At 59.8% G+C, this 20,808-nt stretch overlaps 2 protein-coding genes across 5 annotated transcripts; one reads left to right on the top strand and one right to left on the bottom strand.

Annotated features, from left to right (window-relative positions):
• The first annotated feature begins 1,603 nt into the window (after positions 1-1,603).
• R3HCC1L (R3H domain and coiled-coil containing 1 like) lies at positions 1,604-13,116 on the top strand. Of its 3 annotated transcripts, none has more exons than XM_032116756.1 (7): positions 1,604-1,645; positions 6,708-8,128; positions 11,674-11,849; positions 11,961-12,031; positions 12,145-12,240; positions 12,399-12,539; positions 12,704-13,116. In XM_032116756.1, the coding sequence occupies exons 2-7, from the start codon at positions 6,722-6,724 to the stop codon at positions 12,757-12,759; spliced, it is 1,947 nt and encodes a 648-aa protein (XP_031972647.1). In that variant the 5' UTR covers positions 1,604-1,645; positions 6,708-6,721; the 3' UTR covers positions 12,760-13,116. The 3 variants fall into 3 exon arrangements, with proteins under 3 accessions (XP_031972647.1, XP_031972649.1, XP_031972648.1); XM_032116757.1 differs by lacking the exon at positions 1,604-1,645 and adding an exon at positions 1,699-3,623; XM_032116758.1 differs by lacking the exons at positions 11,674-11,849; positions 11,961-12,031; positions 12,145-12,240; positions 12,399-12,539; positions 12,704-13,116 and adding an exon at positions 9,402-11,614.
• Positions 13,117-14,730: 1,614 nt separating this feature from the next.
• LOXL4 (lysyl oxidase like 4) lies at positions 14,731-20,617 on the bottom strand. Of its 2 annotated transcripts, XM_032117047.1 has the most exons (15): positions 20,513-20,617; positions 19,706-20,001; positions 19,400-19,578; positions 19,039-19,250; positions 18,500-18,538; positions 18,161-18,377; positions 17,838-18,021; positions 17,425-17,579; positions 16,939-17,106; positions 16,567-16,729; positions 16,201-16,444; positions 15,815-15,930; positions 15,589-15,725; positions 15,288-15,399; positions 14,731-15,170 (listed from the first exon to the last, which is right to left on the bottom strand). In XM_032117047.1, the coding sequence occupies exons 2-15, from the start codon at positions 19,977-19,979 to the stop codon at positions 15,100-15,102; spliced, it is 2,271 nt and encodes a 756-aa protein (XP_031972938.1). In that variant the 5' UTR covers positions 19,980-20,001; positions 20,513-20,617; the 3' UTR covers positions 14,731-15,099. The 2 variants fall into 2 exon arrangements, with proteins under 2 accessions (XP_031972938.1, XP_031972937.1); XM_032117046.1 differs by having other exon boundaries at positions 19,706-20,617.
• Positions 20,618-20,808: the final 191 nt, after the last annotated feature.

The following is a 20,808-nucleotide window of genomic DNA, read 5'->3' on the forward strand; positions in this document are numbered from 1 at the left end:
TGGGGGTGTTAGCGGTGTAATGGGTCTCTGTTCCCACGGGTGGCAGTCTGGAGGGTACCACCGTGACCTTTGAGGGAAGGAGCAGCACAGACACAGTGGCTGAGGCTGGAGAGGACATGAGATCATGTTTCTAGTGGACAAAAAGAAGGGGGTCCTTCTGCAGCCCACACCTTGCAGCACTTGGACTGTGTTACTGCTGTCATGGAAACTGCTGTGGAGCATCATTCTGTTGCACTGGCCAGGGTGACCAGGCCACGGCAGTTCCCAGCCTTCTTCGGGCTCTGTCCACAACACCTGGATTTACAGAGTGGGAGAGGCTGGATGCTGCCTGCCAATCACCATCCTTGGGTCACCCTGGGGCTGTGACAGGATGGGGGCATCCCAGGGTAGGGCACCCAGGGAACAGAAGGGATGGAGAAACCGGGTAAGTGCTGGCAGGGGCTGTCTGGTGCCATTCCCAGACAAACCCAGCTCCCACGTGGCCAGGGGCTCCACACTGCTTGGCCTCCCACAAACATAAATCATTTTCTAATTTATAACATGAATAATTGATTTTGCCTCCATAGCTGGCGATAAATCTCCTGTGCGCACATGCATAAGAAAATAATAATAATGAAAGCGATCAGGATCTGCTGCCATCGATTACCTGTGAGAGGGAACATGGTCCCCTGAGTGCCACATGAGGCTGGCATAGGGGTTGCTCCCCAAGGGATGCCGCGTGGCCCTGCCTGGTGTGAGCTTTCCTTGTCCTGCACAGGGGCACCTGTCTGAGTTGGGATGAGTGTACCTATCCTAGTCTGAGCCCCTGGGGCTGTTCTGCGACCCACACTGGGCAGCCAGGAAGGTCTGAGTACTTCGGGGTATCCCAGACCTCAGGCATCAGCGGTCCCAGCCTCGAAACTGCGCCTAAAAAGGGGTAAGATGCTTGGCACAGGCCCATTCACGGATGCCCCATGCGACGCCTCAGTGGCACCTTGCCAGGGCGGCCCGTGACCGGTCCCCTGTCCCTCGGCAGCTTCAGAGTCTAGGGGGAGCTGCAGAAGCCGCTCTGGCTGTCGGCTGCCCCGGTCCCTGCACGGGCAAGCAGCGTGCACGCCATGGGACATTCTTCTTCCCCGGGTCACCTTTTCTCCGGTACCACACCATGGAGCTGGCTGGGAGACAGCAGGTTGGAAATCGCATCGGAAGCAGGTCCTGGGGCGGGGAGCGGGCAGAGACCCGCTGCCCATCAGCCAAACTAATTAGGGCGGCCGTACCAGCTTGCCCAAAGCCTTTGTAGCCCGGTGTCCCCATGTCTGCCCGCCCCGTCACAGCGAGCACCACGGCTCCCGCCCGGCGTGTGACACTGAAGGGTAACGGGAGACCTACGGCAGCCCCACGCGGGGCCACCCGCGGGCGGGAACGAGGGTCGCTCTCCCTCTGTCCGCCACCATCGCCTGCGGCTGCCGGGCGGTGCCGGAGAGGGACGGCGCGCCGTGGCGGCCCCGGCCCGTGTGCCCGCGGCCGCGGGGGAGGAGCGGCGGCCGGGGCGGGGCGGGGCGGATGCCGGGGCCGCACTACAGGTCCCGGCGCTCCCCACGGCGGGGCGGGCTCGGCGCGGCGGAAGCGGCGGCGCGGAGCGACGGGGGACCCGGCGCGGCCACTGGTAACGGCGGGGCCTGGCGGGCGGCGCGGCCCGGCACGGCCCGGCACGGCGGGGCGCTCGGTACCGGGGCACGGCGGCCCGGGCTGCGCACCCTGCTCGCTCCCGGTGCTGCCCCGCTCTCCCCCTCCCTGGTGTCCCAGCCCTGATCCTTACCCCCTGTCCCATCCCTGTTCCCCAGCCCTGCTCCCCACGCCCTGTCCCAGTCCTGATCCCCACCTGAAGGCCCACCTCCCCCAGTCCGCTGGCAGGCAACCCCCGGGATAACATGGCACGTTGCAGACCCCATAATTCCCCCCACTGTACAGAGTCGCAGGACGATGTGTCAGCCCTTGAGTGCCGGGGAGTTTCACGGGTCCCTGGGTGCTCGGTGCGCCAGTCTGCCGTGCCGTGGCACCTGGTGCTCACAGGTGCTGGGCACTCTTTTTCGTGCCTGCCTGCGGGCCCCTGGCATCCTCGTCTGTTCACACCACCTGCGAGGTTCTGTGTGCTGCCTGCTGTGGGGCTGTCACAGCCCTAGAGTGGCCCATGGCATGATGCTGGTGACCAGATCTGCCTCTTGCACATTTTGGGGTGGTCACTCCAGTCACTTGCTTTTTGGTATAAGTGCGTTGTAGGGCTCTGGGCCTTGCTGTTCAGGCTGCTGTTGCTCCATGAGTAGCTACTTTGGGTTATTTTACCTTCATTTTCCCAGGCTGGGTCTTGCTTTGTTTCCTGCTTACATTTCTTGGATCCTTTGAATGGTGTCTCTACTCTGGATGGTGTTTGCAACAGCTCGCTGCTCAGTATCATCTGCAAATTTAATGACAATTCACTATTCAAGTAAAAGTTGGAGAGATGGTGTAAAATGAGACCCTGAAGTTCAGCTGAGTTGGCTCTTGCTTGCCTTATCAAAAAGCTTTACCCAGTGATTCTTCTGAAATAACTCCTCTGGGCAAGCCAATGTCCACCCACCATTGATTGTGTTGGGTGTGCAGGCTCCTTTACCTGCCAGTTTTGTTCTGTGCTAGGGATAGGAACAGGGTTTATCCTGTTCTCAGCTCTGGTTTTGTTGTCCTTTCTTGCACAGAAAATCAGTGCCTTGTTTGCTCTACCCATCACTGGGGTTCTGGTTTCTTCTCGGCACTGTGTGTCAGCGGGTTAATAGGTTCGTCTCCGCACTGGCCAGGCTGGCCAGGTGACTGTGTCTGTGTGGACATGCTGTTTTTGCTTTCCCTGCAGCTGTTTTTTCAAGGCCTTTGCCTCATTTGCATTTTTCTGTTTAAAAACAGTGATTTTTCCGTTTTGAGTCATCTTTATTTTTGAGCCATCATTAATTTTCTCTCCCTCCTTGTTTATTAATAGACCTTTTCACTTTTGTGCTGATTCTGCCTGGATATATTTGTGAAGTCCTTTGTATTCCCCTTAGCATTCTGGCTGTTAACTCCTTATGCTGGTTTGTTGTCCCTTCCCTCCCCCCCTGCCCCCCTGCAGCTGTGAGGGGACACTATTGACTTACAAATCATTTTCTTGTCTGGAATGTTCCCCTTCTCTTGTTCCAGGTATCTCCTAAGAGCATCTATTCCAGGTGTCTCCTAAGAGTATTGCAAGTGAAAGGCACGATTGAAATCTCTCTCAGTGCCTTTGATGCTTTTGCCAGCCCCTCACATAGCCAGCGTTTGCTGTGTCTACTGGAGAGCGTCTTTCTCCTGGCAGCAAGGCACAGGGACGTCTTAAAGCCCTCGGGGCTGCAGGCAGAAGTTGGATGGAATGCAGCTCTTTGCGCCTTGAATGCTTTGCTTTGCCTCCTACCAGTGGCTCTGTGTTCTTGCCTTTGCTCTGTCTGTCTCCACCAGGTATCCAGGTCCTTCCCTGGCCCTGCCGCCTGCTGTTGAGCCAGGTGGCCTGGGCTGGAGCTCTGCTGAGAGCAGGAGAGGTGCAGGGTAGCCAAAACCTCTGACAATCCTTGCCTGGGCTGCCAGGGGCTGGTGTTGTGCAGCTGGTAAGTGTGCCATGGCACGTGCCTGGCATGAGATGAGTCCTTCGAGTGGCAGGTTCCCCAGTGGAGCTGTTTAGAATCTCCTTGTACCTGCCTTTTTATTAATCTTGTTATTGTGGTTAATTTTTTCCCCTTCAAAGAGCCCAATCTGCTGCAGGCTGTAAAGAGTGACATTGTGGTGTGCGAGCTGCATGCCAAGGCTGCGTGAGGTCCCCCAAGGCTCCTGGTCCCCCAGTATTGCCATCCCTGTTCACTTTTGAGGCTTTAAGGTTATCTACTCTATCGATGGGAATATGGATTGAGTGGAATTAGAAACCTCGAAGGCTAAAAATACAGCTCCCTGCCAGGAAATGCAGCAGCCTGCTGAGAGGGTGCTGCATGGCACTGAGACTTCTCCAGGAACTGGCATGTTCCACATGAGCACCACAGCCCAGCATCCCTGTCTGTTCCCAGGTTCCCTGAGCAGGACTGTGGCTGGCTTGCTCTTGTTTGTGGGGTCCTTCCCTGGACAGGACAGGGAGAGAAATCAGGGAGAAAACGCTGCCCATGTGTGCTGCAGATGTTCACTAGAGGAGAAACACAGGCTGGCACATGACGGGGCAGCTCGCTGCGACTTCACAAACACATACCATGAGCACAAGCTCCCCATGAGCAGCATGTTCCTGGGAACAGTGCAGGGGGAGCCTGTGTCTTCAGGGAGCTCTGGCTGATGATCCAGTATCCTTCTGGCCATGCCAGGCTATGTTGTGCTGGGCTGGTGGGCTTTACATGCCAGACAGCTGGGCAGTGATCCCATCACCGCTTTTACCATGGTGCCATGGCCTTTCCCTGCTTGGTGCCACAGTGCTGAGTTGTTTTGCCAGGCAGCTCCATAAAACAGGACAGCATCTGGGGCAGCATGGGCCTTTCTGGGGATGCACTGCCCATCGCTGCCTGTCTTTGTGGGGCAAGCTTGGTCCCAGACTCTGGAAGTGGCAGGATTGCCCTGCCTAGCGTAGTGTGAATGAGACCCAAAGCCAGGGCCATTGCTCTGCCTCCCGGAGCATGAAATCAGTCGGTGCTGACCCGTGGCTGTGGCATCGATGAAGTGTGTAATAGCCTGGGGGCAGGAGCTGTGCTGCCCTGTGGGGAAAAAACAAAGTCCTGCAGCATCGCTGCCAGTGTGGGTCATCTGCCACCTTGCTGTGCTTCTTCCTAGGCTGCAGGAAGGAGCTCTTCCCCAGCAGTGTGTGGCAGGCAGAGGGCAAAGCTGTGCAGGGAGAGGATGCTCCCAGCACCAGCCGTCCAGCTAATGCTGCACCATCTGCTTTGGAGGGTGAGGCAAGGTGAATGGCAAGCTTTTGAGGAGCCCATAAATCCTGTGCGCAAAGGCTCTTGGAGGTGACATGGGATGTGCATGGAACAATGCTGCTTCTGGTTGCTCGCCATGCTGGAAATTCTCAGAAAGCAGAGCCTGGGGAGATCACTGACCCCCACAAGACATTCAGTGATGAGCCATGGGCTGGGACTCTGGGCTTGGCTGGGAAAAGTCCTTTAGCAGAACATGTTTCAGTGCAGTTGGAAGCCCTCTGTGGTTGGAAATGGTGGTGCCAGGGGGGCTTCCAGTGCCCCCTCCCCTCTGGCACTTGGGCTGCCACTTGGTGAGAAAATGTATAATGCCTCAGTGTTGAAAAATTACTAATCCAGTCCTTGGAAGGTTTGTAGGATACATTCCTTTCTTGTGGTCGATAAAGATAAAGGGGATCGTTCTGCCAGTAAAATTAGTGTATCAAAGAGGGGGAAAAAAATGACAAGAGCTGTGGAGACAGAAAAATGATTGGGGCAGCCCTGGGATGGTGCTCAGCATCACCACAGTGCCCGTGCCTGCGTGTTGTGTTCCTGCCCACCTTTGCAGCATGAGGTGCAGGCACAGGCGCCGCGGTCATGCTGGGGGTGCTGCCCTGCTGGGCTTTTCCAGTGGTTTCCAGAGAGCCACGAGAGACTCATCCATCATGCCAAGGCAACGGCCTGTCCATCCATCACGAAGAGGGGATGATGCCACGTGGCATGGGCAGCCCCAGCCACTTTGCAGCCAGTGGTTGGCCTCCCCTCGCCTTCCCGGCACCGCTGCTGGCTGTTGGTGAGGGGCCACGGGGAGCATTCGCGCCTCGGTCAGGGGCTGTGTGGAGGGGAGGCTAATGTACCGGAGGTGCCTCGGAAATGAGAGCCTTGGATGGGTTCCTGGCCCTATTGATCTGCCGGCAGTTTATGCATCCTGACATTCATAATCTTGGTCGGCGCTGATGGTCCAGATTAATGGGCCCAGGGGCTGTCCATCCGTCACTTCACATTAATTACTGAAGAGGTGTTTTTCCAGTGATTTACCTGACAGCGGCCTGTGATGAATCCCCCTAAACGGAGTGGGCAGTGATTAATCATGGGGCCCCAGCCCAGCCCTGCTCTGCCTTCCCCTCAACCACAGTGTAGCCCCCTGCACCATCCGTCTCCATAAACCCTGTCTGATGCATATTTATAGGGGCAGGGGGGCCTGGCCGCTTGCGGCATGCCTGCTTCTGCCAAAGATGATGAAAAATAAATCTCTGTCTGGATGGGGCAGCAGGTGAGCGGGGCTGCAGTATGCCATGGTCCCGCGCCAGGGTATCCCTGCGCTGGGGTTTGCTTTCTGTTGTTCTGTGGCTGCCTCAGGCTTCTCTGTGGCTTTTGATGCCTGAGTAGTGCGTGGTGTTGGTGTTCTACTTCAGCTGCAGACCCTGCTCCCTTGGGGTGGAGGGTCCCAGGTAGCAGTTGCTGGAATGGGTCTGGTGCCTCAGTGATTCTGTTGGGATTTCCCTGCTTCCCCCGAGCTGGATATGCCCCACCAAAGGCTGTAGGGCTGTGGGGTGCTCCGGGCCCCAAACCCCGTCTGCAGATACGCTACTGCGGGGCAGCGTTGGGGCTCCACAATCCATCACTGTGCCAGCTGCTGAGGGAGCAGGGATGGGTGCTGGGACGCCGACTCAGTGACCTGGGCGGGGGCTGCCCACTGTGCACTTGGCTCTGGGGCTGTTGGGCTGTGGGCGGGACAGTGACGCTGTGCTCTCCTTGCAGGTAGCGGTGGCACCATGCAGCAGGAGGCGGAGGGCAGCCGGACGCGCCGCAGGAAGCCTGACATGGCCCTCTACGTGCCCAAAGCGCGGCGCGAGAGAGAGGCAAAGGCGGCAGGCGATGCACGGGTGGGGCACCGCCGGGAGCCCGAGAACCACTGCCTGGTGCAGGATGCTGGCTGGGGCAGCGGCGAGGGGCAGAGGCCAAGCCCCCGTGCCAGAACGCAGGCAGGCAGAGCAGCAAGGAGGGAGAACAAGGTGGATTCCGGCCCAAAGGAGCTGCAGACAGCCTCTGCCAGGCACAGCCATAGGATGGGAGGCAGCTGCCCCATTGCACTGGAAAGCCTGGAGGCATCACCCAGCGTGTGTGAGCCATGCCCAGATCCAGCTGTTGCTCAGCCCTGGGACAGGCAGGATAAAGCATCTCATGAAGGACCCGGAGAGCTCAGCCACGGCCACAGGATGATAAGGACTGAGCCTGACCCTCCATCCCCACCGAGTGCCCAGACTGGGGCTGTGAAGGCTACCCCCGAGCCTGGGGATGACCCCACTAGCCCAACACCTGCTGCTAGCCCAGCACTGGTTTGTCAGACAGGTCTGAGTGACGTGTTGGAACACTTGGGGGACAGCACCCCAGATCCAGCTGGGAACCTCTCCCAAAGCCTGGGAGAGGCTGTCCTGGAGTCAGAAGGGGTGGGCAACCATGACAGGGTGCCCCGGTTGGTGGGTCTGAAAGCCTGGGAGGAGGAGAGGGAGGAAGACAGGTCTCTCCTGGCAGAGCAGAGCAAGGGTTGTGCCACTGGGTTACTGAAGGAAGAGGAGACGTGGGGAGGAAGGGCTGAGCTTCCTGGGGAGAGCACCTTGTGTGCACCAGGAGCCAGCTGTGAACCTGTGTTGTTGGGGGGTAGCGTGGGCAGTGTGCCAGTACTCCCAGGGGGCAGCACTCCACGACAGGGCATGGGCAGCCCATCCCAGCTCCTGCCTATGATGGAGGAGAGCACTGCTGGTGCTGGGGATCCCGGTGGGGAGGGTGACCTGGTGTCTGCTGTAGAGAAAGCGGGCAGCACTTCTGCCTCTGCCTGCAGAGATGGCAGTGCTGGGGCTGAGAGCAGCCCGTGGGACGGAGCACTTCTGGAAAGCTGTGAGCCCCCACTGCCCCTAGAGCTGCTGTGCCATGGCATGGAGGGGATCTCGCCTGCATCCTGGGCCAAGGAGCTGGCAAGGCCAGATGAGGATATGGGCTCGCTGCAGAAGCACCAGGAGGCTGAGAAGGAAGAGAAAGGTCTCCACAGCAGCTCTCCAAAGGAAGGACAGAGCAGTGCCAGTGCTGAAACCCTGAGCCAGACCAGCCCGGGTGCCGAGGAGAGCTGGGATGTGCTGTTCAACGATGATGGGGACTGCCTGGACCCACGCCTGCTGGAGGAGGTACTTCCTGCAAGCCAGTGTTTGTGGGGATTTGCAGGGATGGGGACTGGTGCCCACTGGGATGTGGGGGTTGTCTTTTCCTGTGTTCTCTGGGGTGAGTGCATGGGGTGGGCGGGCTGCACCCAGGGCATAGTCAGCCTAGCTGGCTGTGAGCCAGCCTTCCCCTGTGGTGCCAAAACACCTGGGATCTCCACCTTTCCCCGTCTGTCCCATCCTATCCCGCGTTGCTGGTGAAGGCTGGGGTGATCGTCTCTCTGTAGTACATAAAGTGCACCCAGTAAAACTGCTGAAGTGCCGTAAACTGCAACTGCACCCTCGTGAAACCAGGGCTGGTGATAAAGAAATGGGCTGAGATGTATGGGCTCCCATTGAAACAGCAGCAGGATGTTTCCTCGAAACTATGGCTTCTTAATCAGCTGTGGCTCATTGCCATTCCCTCCTGCACACATGCTGCTGAATTTACTACAGTTGGCTGCTTAGTGCCAGGGCCCTCATCGTTCTGCTGCTGTTCACGAGGAAAGCTCAGCTCCTGCAGCAAGGCTGGATATCCCTTATTGCATTTTAAATCAGTAGTGTCAAACTGGTAATTTTCCAAATGACATTAATGTACCTGAAGAAACAAACAGTGTTAATATGGTTACATCCAGCGTCTGTCTACCCCCGCTGGAATCAGGGTGTGAAGTGGTGGGTGGTGCCTTCCTAACAGTGTCAGTGAAGGGATGAGATTGACTCAAGAGCACACTTACTGGGGGACGTGGATCCCGCCTTGTCTGCAAGGCCATGCTTGCGCTGATGTGTCCTCTCGGAGCCTGGCATGGTGCTGAGACGGTGGGTGGGACACACAGGGCTCGCGTTTGGGGGGATGTGGAAGGGCGTTGGGTATCCCCATCCTTGCCTGGCTGTGCTCCCTTCAGCCATTCCAGATGGGAGGTTGTGGTGAGTGCTGGTGCTAGGAGGACAGCACTGCTGCTCTGAGGCAGCTGGTGCAGGTGGCATTGGCTTTCTGTGGGCTGCTGCCATGGGCATGGCTTTGTCCTCGGGGGAGGAAGGTCAGGGAGGATCCCTGTTATGGTGCAGCCATAGGGTGCTGTGGGCAAGGTTGTGCTGTGCAGTACAGGCTCTCACTCCAAGGAGTATCCGTATTGGCTCCCCCATGCACAAGCTCTGAGACAAGTTTGAGCTCTTCAGGGAGCTCAAACCCTGAAAAAGCTTCCCAAAATGGGTGAAAAAGAAATAGGGATTTATCAAAAGTTGCCATCTTTGTCCCCTGCAGATTCCCGTGTGGAGCCTCGTGCTTCCTGAGCCCTCTGAACTCTTGGCAGGTGGAGGTAGCTGCTTGGGGAGGGTGCAGGCTCTCGGGAAGATGGAGCTGTTGTTAATTAACAAAAAAACCAAGAAAATTAGTAACGTCTTCCCCGTATCCAAATCCTTATGCAATGCAGATAGCTGGCAGAGAGCAAGATTTATGACGTTCTGTGGAGGAGAGATTTCTGATAGTGGACAGCTCTTCAATCTAGCAGGAAAAAAACACCACAGTGAGCACCATTGGCTGGAAGCTGAAACCAGACAAATTCAGAGTAGAAATCAGTTTGAACACAGAGTAATTAAGCACTGCGACCATTTCCTTGCAGGCTCTGTGGACTCTCCATCAGGCGGTGCGGCACGGCCGGGTCTGCGGTGCGTGCGTGCCCAGGGCTGTGGTATAAGTGAGCAGCCACGGACCCCTCTGACCTGCTCTGGCAGGAGTGTGTCTTTAGAGAGCAGTGAGATGTGATGGACAGGCTTCATTTTCCCAGTCATCTGTCTATCCATCCATCAGCGAACCGTCCCCAGGATGCCTGCCAGGGCTGGGGACTCTACCATGGCTCCCATCCCTGCCCTGCCCCGTGGCTGGGGAGCTGCTGGCACGCTGCGTGCTGGGGCTGGCAATGCCGGGGAACCTGTTGAGCCGTGCCTGCTGTGTGGCTGAGCCCTGCTGCCAGACGGCTCCTGTCCTTCCTGCCCCGCCACAGTTGGTGATTTGTGAAGGTCAAGGACTGCTCCAGCACTCTGTGCTCCTGCTCTCTAATCATCTTCCCAGTGCCTGGCACTACCTGAGTGTTCTGCTCCCTCAAGCAGCACCGCAGGGCTTTATCCTGCCTGGGAATGACTCCCTTGCCTCCCCCGAGCAGGCACAGGGTGCCTGAGTGTGCCGCCCTGCACGGGGGTGATGGCAGGGCAGGCGGCTCTGCTGGTAGTGCTGGCCTGTCCCGTGAGCTCCATAACTCAGCTCTACCCTCCGCTGGCATCCAGCCGCTATGGCAGCACCCCCTCACCTGCCGTGAATCCATCTTCCCCATAAAATTGTCGGAATGAGCACTTTTTATCGACTGAGCTAGCTGGGATTTATGGACTCTAACCTTGCAGCCGTGGTGTGCTCTGCTATGATCGCTTAGGGGATCAGGGTGGGAACCCGCCTGAGTTATGTACCCATTTCCTGGCATCGTGCCAGCCCCACGCTCCAGGGGGAACAGGGCAGCTGTCAGTGGTTTTGGACTGCACCTGCCCTGGTGTCTCAGCTGAAGCAGGGCAGTGAGTCCCCTTGGCCACTGGCACGGCGTGGTTTGGAAAGCAAGGGTTCAGCAAGTGATGCAGGGTGGCCCACTGGGCAGAAGGTGGTGCGGGGTGACCAGCTGGCCCTGGCAATGCTGTGAGACAGAGGGAAATAGGGGCTGGCTGCACCCCTGTGTTGTGGCAGTGGGAGGCTGCTGCCTGTGTTTTGAAATAAAGGTTGAAAAATGTGCAAGGTAGAAAATCTCTACAGCCATCATCTCTTAGGGCTGGAGAAAGTGCCCCGCTGTGAGGTATTAAAGGTGCACAACCCATTTTATCAAGAAGAAGATTGAGAAGGGACTTGATTAACATTAGTAAGTGCTGTGACAGGGAGGGGACCAGGGACTGAGGGTTCTTTAATCCAGCAGAGGCAGAACAAGAACTGCCGGCTGGAAAGTGAAGTCAGACAAATTCAAATGAGAAACAAAGCATAAATTTTTAGGTGCGCAGGTGGTTAACCAGCAGAACTTGCTCCTCAGTGCTCCTCAGTCTTTTTCATCTTGGCATCTGGGGTGCTGATGGGCTGCTTTGGTGCATGTGCTGCAGTCAGGGCGCGCTGAGCCTGGTGCTTCCATGTGGCAGAGAGACATCATTTCCTTCTGACGTTACTGTCCTGCTCCTTGTTCTTCCCCAAATGTATTTCAGGTCATCACATCACTGTGGAAGGAGTGGTGTGCTCAGAGGTGTACATGCTGTTCCACCCCTGCCATTCCCACCACGTCCATGATGGGGATGCAGAGTGTGGCAAATGAAGGGCTGCTGGTAATGGGAAAAGCAAGTGCATGGTGTGAGAACCCTGGCTGATAACTCCTAATTCTCAATGCCATGAATCCATCTGCGATGCTGGGCTGGGGTCTGAGCAAGTTTCTGGGGAGCACTTGCTATGGATTGGGAACTGCTGTGGGGCAGGTGGGCATGGGTTGCTCAGTGCTGTGCCTGTCCTGCTGCTGCAGCTCTCAGGGGATGTGAAGCACCAGGAGAGCCAGCAGTCACCCTGCTTCAACTACTATGGGGCTGAACCTGCTGCGCCAGACATCAGCGATGATGAGCTGCCCCACGTCATCGAGATCTACGATTTCCCCTCGGATTTCCGCACTGAGGACCTGATGCGTGTCTTCTGCAGCTATCAGTGAGTCTGCCAGCACTCTGTCCCCAGTGCTGGGGTTCCCTGCCTGGGCTCTGCTCCAGACGGCTGCCCATCAGGTGCCGATGCCTTGCTGAGCTTCCCTTTCTTTGGCAGGAAAAAAGGCTTTGATATTAAGTGGGTGGATGATACGCACGCCCTGGGCATCTTCTCCAGCCCCATAACAGGTACTGCTCCTGGTTCAGCTGGGGATGGGCAGAGAGGAGGCATCCCTCTCCTGCAGCCAGATCCTGGGCATGGGGCTGGCCCTGCACGTGGACATGCTGCTCTCTTCCTGCAGCACGCGATGCCCTCAGCACCAAGCACCTGATGGTGAAGACGCGCCCACTCTCCCAGGGCACCCGTGCCTCTAAAGCCAAAGCCAGGGCATATGCTGGTGAGTGGTGCTGCCCTGTGCCAGCTTGTGCCTTCGTGACTGTGCTGCAATATCATCCTCATAATTGGGGAGGGGTGGGGCAGCCAGCACGGCTCCACAGCTGTGCCTGCTGCCCTGTCCCTCCCAGAATGCCCCACTGATGTCCCCCATCTTCACAGAATACCTGCAGCCGGCCAAGGAGCGCCCTGAAACATCAGCTGTCCTGGCCAGGCGGCTGGTGATTGGTGCCCTCGGGGTACGGAGCAACCAGACACCAGCCCAGCGAGACGCTGAGCGGAGGAAGCTGCAAGAAGCTCAGGGTGAGTTTTGGATGCCTGGAGGGGCTGCAGTATGGCAGGGCTTTCTTCATGCATACTCCTTCTCACAGGGTGGGTGGGAGGGGGCTGCACCAGGGTGGACCCCAGCCACCTCCACAGGGAGGTGGGATGATAGGGATGTGGCATTGACCCTCTTGTCTCTGCAGAGAGGAAGCGCCTGGAGAACAAGCAGCGGGAGGATGCCTGGGAGGGCCGGGACTGAGCCAGGAGGCTGCACTTTCAGCCCACATTCCTCTCTGTGGGCGGGCAGAGCACTCTGCGTCTCAGAGCTGGGACAGATTCTGCACTGCGTCCAAAAGCACTGGGCTGCTTCACCGAAAGGGCTGAGCAGCATGTGGGCTGGTTGGTGCTGTGGGGATGCTGTTGCTGTCAGACAGCTCTGCCCACCCTGCCCAGGGCAGAACCCCCAAGGCTACCAGCCACAGCAGGAGCAACAGCAGGATGCACAGAGCTCAGCAGAGAGCATAGGGGCCTGTGCGGGGCGGCCCTGGCCACCTGGCAGGGCCTTGTGAGTGAGAGTTTCTGTCCTCTATTTTGCTAATAAATGCCATTTATTTTATTTGCTTGCCTGGGTGGTGGCTCCCCGTTCCCTTCCACCTCCCTTCGGAGGACGGTGTGCGTGCCGGGGACAGCTGCGCATGGTCTGCACCGCTGTGGGGATGTCCACCCCTCCCAGGTGCTGGGTGTCCCCAGCGGTTGTGGGGGATGTGCAGGCAGGAGGGATCGGGCAGGACGGCAGGCAGGAATGTGCTGGCAGGGACCCTGTTTACTTCCGCGGAGCAGCTGCAGCCCTGAACAGCAGGGCCCTTGTCAGAGCATGGGCAGGGCCGTGTTCCCGGCCCCACACGGGGCTGTGATGTGGCCACGCTGCCGGCCGTGGCGGGCTGGGGGCTTCCTGCCCTGCCCCCGGGCGGAGGCTGGCGGCTGGGACCTGCCTTTGCCTCCTCTGCTTTGCATCATCCCTCAGCACCTGAAAAACAGCCCTGTGTGTACCAGTGCTCCCACCCTGTAGCTCTGCAGATTCTGAGGTTTTGGAGCCTTTCACAGGAGGCGAGGATGCGGATGATGCTTTTCTGCCACCACTGCCAGCAGTTTGCATGGTTTTGGTCGCTGAAGAGCTCATGTGGCTGCCCTGTGTCCCCTGGCTGTCCCCCAGCTCGGCAGCAGTGGAGCTGGTCATGACCCCGTGGTGGTGGCTGCCTGCCCCTGCACCATCCGGCAGCGCTGCCAGCTGGGAGCCGTCTCGGCTGCCGTTCCCGGATGCTCGTGGCTTGGCCAGTGGAAATTTCAGGGCGCAAAGCTGCTCTCATGTGGAAAACATCTTCCCCACCATCCGGCATCCCTCAAACCCCGAGCCTGGCCGAGTGAGCCTCCACCAGCACGTGCCTTGCCACGGTCTCTGGCCTCGGGCCCCCCCAGTGCACCATCGCCGTTCCCAGCAGCAGCTCCACGTGCAGGAACCATCACGTGGGTGCAGCCTGACTTGTCCTGGGCCAGCGTGGGTGCTGACAGCCCCCTGCCCTGGGCTGGTGCCTGCCAGTGAGGCAGGAATGGACAGAGGTGTGCAAGGAGAGGGGTGGCACTGCCCCATGGCTGGCAATCTGGGGAACAGACAGTACAGAGTGTGTTGGTGACATTCCCTTTTATTTCCTGTTGTAAGAAAAAGGATAGAAACCATGGGAGGTAAGAAACAGAGAGCAAGGGCACGGTGTACCCTGTGTCCTCACCCTGTGCTGAGGAGCAAGGACTTTGAGGGACAGAGTGGCCCTACCACTGCTCCTATGTCTGGGAAGCTGCCAGGACAGCCTGGGAAAGCCCAGCATGTCAGCTGCAGACACAGTGGCTGGTGGGCTGGCTGCCAGCCCATGCTGCCACAGAGCACTGTCTTTTTGCATGCACAGGGTTAGCCAGTTCAGGGCCAGGGTCCCCTGGCCCACGGGGACCACTGACGGCAAGCCAGAGCTCCTTGATGCCAGCCGCATGCAGACAGCCGGGAGCTGGTGGCCCTGGGTGGCACAGGGGGGACACTGCCCAGCTGGGGAGACATTGCCTAGACCAAGTTGTTCCCAGCTGGGGACTGCCTTTGTGATCGTAGTGGGAAAGAGCGCAGGGGAAGGAGGTGATGGTGGGATTGATAAGGGAGTACCCCCTCTCCCACAGCACAGCGCCCTGCTCCGATCTCATGGAATCTTTATTGAAGACAGGACTGGTGCATGGGTGGCCGGGGACTGTCCTGAGTCTGCTGGAGAATGGGGGGCTGGGCAGGCTGAGGTAGTTGTCCTGGGGGGCCCTGGGGCTGTGGAGGTGAGGGCTGCTGCGGTACTTGGGCCTCTCTTGCAAGTCCTGCTGGCAGCACGGGACTCGGCACCCCCAGGCGCTCCCCACCGGCCCTGGCGCTCATCTCCATCCTCTGCAGCAGCATCAATAAATACAAAAGTCTGCAAGTCCCTGAGCTCAGTCCGGTGCTGCCAGGGCACAGGGGCTGGGGCACGGGAGTCGGACTGTCCGGTGGCGCTGCTGGGACCATGCCCGTGCCAAGCGGTCACACGAGGTTGTTGGCCAGGCGCTCCCGTCTCTCCAGATCGCTCACCACATCGGCACCATAAGCATCACCTGGGGAGAGCAATGTTAGGGGTGGGTGGGCGTGCAGGGGCACAAGAAACCTGTGGCACCCCCAGCCCCATCACTTCCCCCACGCTGCCCGCCATACCCCCAATGCTCCCTCCTTACTTGTGTGGCAGCCGTGCATCCAGACTCGCTGCCCATCATACTTGCACTGGCACCGCATCACGTTGTTGGAGAAGTCTGACTCAGCCACCTCATGCTTGGGGTTCACGACCACCTGGGGAGGGCAAGGGGCAGGGCTGGGGGCACCTCTGCTATGCCCTGGCCAGGCAGGGCTGTGGCATGCACAGCAGGGTGCAGAACAGCACCCCGATGTGCAGGGTGAGGGATGCCGTGGTGCTCATGGAGGGGAACCCCAGCCCTGAGGTGTAGTAGCTTGGTGTCCCCCACCCCTCCATCCCCTTACCTGGAAGGTGTAGCTGCCTGGTGGCACATCAGTGATGTCAATCCACTGGCAGTCGATGTCATGGCGGTAGGTGTCCCAGCACCCCACACTCACCCCCTGCTCCCCAAAGTTGGCACAGGCAAAGCGTCGCTGCAGACCTGCAGGAAGGAGGGGGAGTGAGGGAGGCACAGAGCCCCTTTGTGGAGCAGAATGGGGGGCCACTGTCAGCTCTGCAGCCAGCACCTACCTTCGGGGCAGTTGGTGTCTTCCAGGCAAAAGCTGGCCTTGTGCCCCTCGGCCACCTTGGAGCCGTTCAGTGTCAGCAGATCATAGTGGGTGAAGACCTCGATGCTGTGGAAGTGTCTGTGGGGACAAGGGCTGAGCACAGGACTGGTGCCTGGCCAGGGAGCACGTGGCTGGCCCAGGCAACCCCGGCACAACTTCCGGCAGGGCAGCACCCAGGGACCCAGCAAATTACAACCCTGAAGCCAAATAAAGCCGTAATGACAGTGCTGCCTCAGACGCTGTTAATTACCCCGGGTGGGACAGCCTCTTGGGGACGGGTGCCACCATGCCCTGCCTGGCCCCAGGAGGGGGCAGCTCCCTGCCATCCCCTGTCTATGGACCACTCACCGGTGGCACTGGTGCCAAGTCCAGGCGTGTCGCCCCATCCTGGGCCGGAAATCGGCTCTTCCCAGGTTGTGGATCTGGGAGGAGAAGCGAAGGAGGCGGCGGTGGCCATAGGGCCACTGCATGTTGTCAGCAGAGCGGGAGAGACAGCGCTCCTCATGGGCACAGTACAGCAGCCCCAGGGGCCGGTCCTCCAGGTAGGCTGTCTCCTGCACCAGCTGGGCATTCATCACCAGGTCTGGGGCATCTGGCATGGAGAGGATCAGCAGGGATTGAGAAGGTGATCCCCACGCATAGCACCCCCTACTCTCCTACAGGAGAAGGGGGGTCCCCCCTCCCAGCAGTACCCCATGGGCTCCTGCTACTCACGGGCAGTGCAGGTGACCCCTGCTGAGAAGCGTCCCCCGCCGCTGGGGCAGTGGACAGGGCCATGGCGCTGGCACTGCTGGAGGGCCAGCTCAGTGCCGGCACAGCGCACCCCGCTCATCACAACCCGGCTGGCATCGGGGCTGCCCGCCCAGTACCACGTCTCCTGAACAGGGGAGGAGCACAGTGCTTGCACCAGTCCTTGCAGCCCCTGCCAGCACCCACCTGCCTCCCCTGCCTCTTCTCCTGCCCTAACACTGCCACCAGGATTTGTCCCCCCACCGTCCCATCCCAGAGCCCCTGGCCAAGCCATGCCCACGCTATCCACCCTGCAGGACCCCTGCAGTCCCTGCCCCAGGCTGGTACCCCACTCACCTGGAGGGCATGGCTGGCAAAGCCCAGCCCCAGCTGCCTGCAGACCACCATGGCCTCGTTCAGGCCCCACTGTGCACCGCACACTGCACCCCATTGCAGCCGCCCCTGCACTGGCACCAGCACCTCCACCACGCCTTCCTCGGGGTTGCGGCCCCCGGCCAGCCGCACCTGTTGGCAGAGAGGGGCTGAGCTGGGATGTGGCGCAGAACCTCAGCTCTCCCACCCAGCGCTGCTATGGGACAAGCAGCCCCACACATCCAGCTGAACATCTCCCTCACCTTCCTCTTCCTCCTTTCCTCCCTATAAGACCACTTTTGCCACCAGATCATCCTGCAGAACCTCATCAGGGTGCTGCTCTGTGTCCCCCTATCCCCAGGGTCACCCCAGGGCTGCTCTGAGCATCCACACTGGGCACAGAGCTTGGGGAGCAGGGACTGTGCAATGGCCTGGGGTTCAACAGGCTCTGGGAAGGAGGCAAGGGCTCACCTGGCTCTTGAAGTCCATGTGGGGCATGTGGCAGCGGACAGCAGCGTCAGCCTCGTGCCGACACCCACTCTGCTCAGCATCCTGGAAGCGACACTCACCCAGGGAGCGCTCATGGCCAGTGCACTGTACATTGCTCATATGGATGGGCCCCAGACCTAAAGAACAGGAAGGGTCAGTGCTCCCTGCTCCATGCCCATCCTGGAGCAGGACCCTCATCTTCGTTCCCCTGGTCTGAGCATTCTCTATGGGGCTTCCCATGGCAGGAGCAGACAGGGGAGCCTCATCCCAGGGCAGGCTGGAGCTGCCTGAACATCCCAGGATTCTTCAGCAGGACACGTTAAACCAGTTGATTTCCCCATCATACCCCTCCAAGCCCAGAGGTTTCCCAAGTCCATGCTGTAACACTGCCTCACCTTGTCCCATCCGGGCTCCCACCAGGGCCTGCTTCGCTGTCCCATAGCCCAGCTGCCGGCACACCACGCTGGCTGCAGCCAGGTCCCACTGCTTGTCACACACAGTGCCCCACTGCCCGTGGCGTAGCACCTCCACCCGGCCCTCGCCAACATGGGTGCCTGCTCGCAGCCTCACTGGGAGCACCTGGGCATAGGGAGCAGCCAGTGAGCCACCCCAGGATGCAGCCACCCCCCTCCTCAAGTGCAAATGGGGTGGCTGAGTGCTGCTCAGCTCTGGGGCTCTCTATCCATGGGAGAGGGTGTGGAACTCTGCAAGAGCTCACCTTTCCTGGGGTGGTCTTGTTCTTGCCCTTGCCTGTGCCCTTCTGAAAGGCAGGGCCAGGGAGACAGCTGACAATGGCGTGCATGCCGTGGGGGCAGGCGTGCTGGTGTGGGCCTGGTGGGGCCACCTGCATAGGGCAGCGGGCCAGGTGGGGCTCTGAGCCCTGACACCGCACCTTGTGTACCCAGAAGTTGTTCTTCTGGCTGAGGGTCTTCAGGCTGCCGAGGGAGAGGAGCAGGGCCAGGGTCAGCTCGGGTGCCAGAGACTTTCCTCCACCCAATGCTCATGCTGGGTGCCCACCCAAGGTGCCCTGCCCACCATGCCCAGTGCTGAGTCCTACCTGGAGCTGGGGTCCTTCAGCTTCCTGTTCCAGAGCTTTCTGTGGGTATACAAAGCCAGGAGGTGAGGGAGCACACTGACACTGCACGACTGAACTCCACGTCCCATTTCTGCCCTTCCCGGCAGGAGATGGAGACCCCACAGCACGTCATGTTCTCTCCCCACTGGCAATTACTGTGCCAAGCCTGTCTGTACCATGTGTCCCAGTGGGACTGTGTGACTCCTGGCACCGGTAGGGGCTCATTATGGGCTGTATTTATAGCCCCAGGCTGAGTCGGGCTGGGAGGGACCAAGGGACACTTGTCTTTCCTCTCCTTTCTCTCACATTTTGCCAGTCATGATGGTGACCATCCCCACAGACCTCTGGATGCTGCGGAGCCCAACTCTGACCCTTGTCAAAGGCCATACTGGCACCTTACACACCCACCCATCTGTGCAGCCCTTCTCTGACCACTCCTCCAGTCTCTTGTCCCCACAGTGTCCCCAGCCAGGCACCTGCCCCACATGCCCAGGTGCAGTGCGTGTCTCCTGCATCCCTACCGGTAGAAGCTGGTGTTGATGTGCTTCTCCCGGGGGAAGCCCAGCATCCCACAGACCACACGGCTGTTGTTCCTGGTCCAGTTGGCATCGCACATCTGCCTCCAGCGCCCATTGTGCTTCACCTCCACAGCACCCTCCATCACTGGCATGCTCAGCTTGGCCCGTGCCAGAATGGGCTTGAGCCGCACCTCCTCCAGGGTGAGCCCCGACACCTGCACAATGGGCATGGGGTGAGCACAGGGCTCCAGCATCAAGGGCAGGGTGTTCAGAAAAGGGGCCAGGAGAAGGGTTAGAGGGACCTGCTCCAGTTGTCCTGGTGTACCCTGCTGAGCACAGGGGAATGCCACGGGCCCCCACTCACCTCTCCCAGGTGACCAGAGGTGGTAGCCTGGGAGGAGTTGCCAGGCAGGCGCTGTCCTGAGCACACCACACCAGCATCCTCGCCATGGTGGCAGTCACTGATGCCCCAGCCATTGTGGACACACTCTGCCAGGGAGCCCTCGCTGCCCCCACACCGCACGTTGTCAAGCCAGATGGGGCCTGGGGACACAGCATCACAGGCCCCATCCAGTGTGTCCCGCAAGCTGTCTGCACCCACAGCCCCGTGGGCAGGCGCCCACAGCCAGCGGGAAGCACACTGCCCTCGTCAGAACCCCCTGCCCCCTACCTTCCCCTTGGCCGTAGGTGGCACTATGGGTCCAGGTGATGGCTGCGGTGTAACCCAGCTGTCGGCAGGCGACGGTGGCCGCGTGGAAGTCGAAGCCGTCATCGCACACGGTGCCCCAGCGTCCCTGGTACAGCACCTCCAGCCGGCCCTCTCCGGCTGGTCCCCGTGGTCCCCCCAGCCGCAGCTGCACCGGGGCCAGCTCCTGCCTGCTGGGGGCAACCCAGCACAGCAGCAGCACCAGCAGGACGTGACTTGCGCCAGTTGGCATCACCATCGTGGTTCTGTGGGTGGGATGCCTGGAGAACAGTGCAACAATGAGCCCTTGGGGACCAACGCAGAGTGAGGGTGCAGCTGCAGCCCCCTGTGCCCAGGAGCTGGGCAATGGTGGAGGGATATCATGGCCTCTTAACACGGTGGTGACGTTCGGGTCCTTATGCTGTGGGAGATGCATGGGCTAGTCCCTGCCTTACTCACAGGCGTACCCCAGCCCTGCACCAGGTCACCCAGTTCTGACACAGCCCTTCCAGGCACCGACAGCCATGGGCAGCCCCACGAACATTGCCCTGTGCTCTTGTTGCTTCCTGTCTGCCCCATGCTTTGGGACATGGGTGGGGGCCCCACAGAGCCCCCTTTTTTCCTCTACCTGGATTCTTTACCGAACACCAGGGATTCGTCCCCATCCTGCACACAGCCCAGTCCCCGTCACCTCACGTCTTCCCCTGCATCCTCATTCAGAGCACCGGTGGGATTGTTGACCCCCCTCCAGCTGCCTAGATCTCCCCTCCCGGGGCCACCCCGGGTACTCACCCTGACAAGGGATGGCGGTGGCGAACCGGCAGCGCTGCGGGGCAGGCGGTGGCGAGGGACACGGTGATGGCCAGGGGACGCGGCGGTAGCGCCTGCGGCGGTAGCTCCCGCAGCTCCTGCCTCCCGCCGGGCACCGCCTGCAGCCGCTTTTATGGTGCGGCGGGGTGGGCCGACCCGGGGGGGCCCCCCGCCTCCCCGCCTCTGGTCTGGAGCCCAGCCCTGCTCCGTGCACACCCCCGGCCCTACTCTGCCTCACTGCACACTGGGGCAAACCTGTTCCTGCCCCAAAGCCTGTC

Source organism: Corvus moneduloides, chromosome 8, assembly GCF_009650955.1.
Source record: "Corvus moneduloides isolate bCorMon1 chromosome 8, bCorMon1.pri, whole genome shotgun sequence".
In the NCBI taxonomy this organism is placed as follows: Eukaryota; Metazoa; Chordata; class Aves; order Passeriformes; family Corvidae; genus Corvus; species Corvus moneduloides.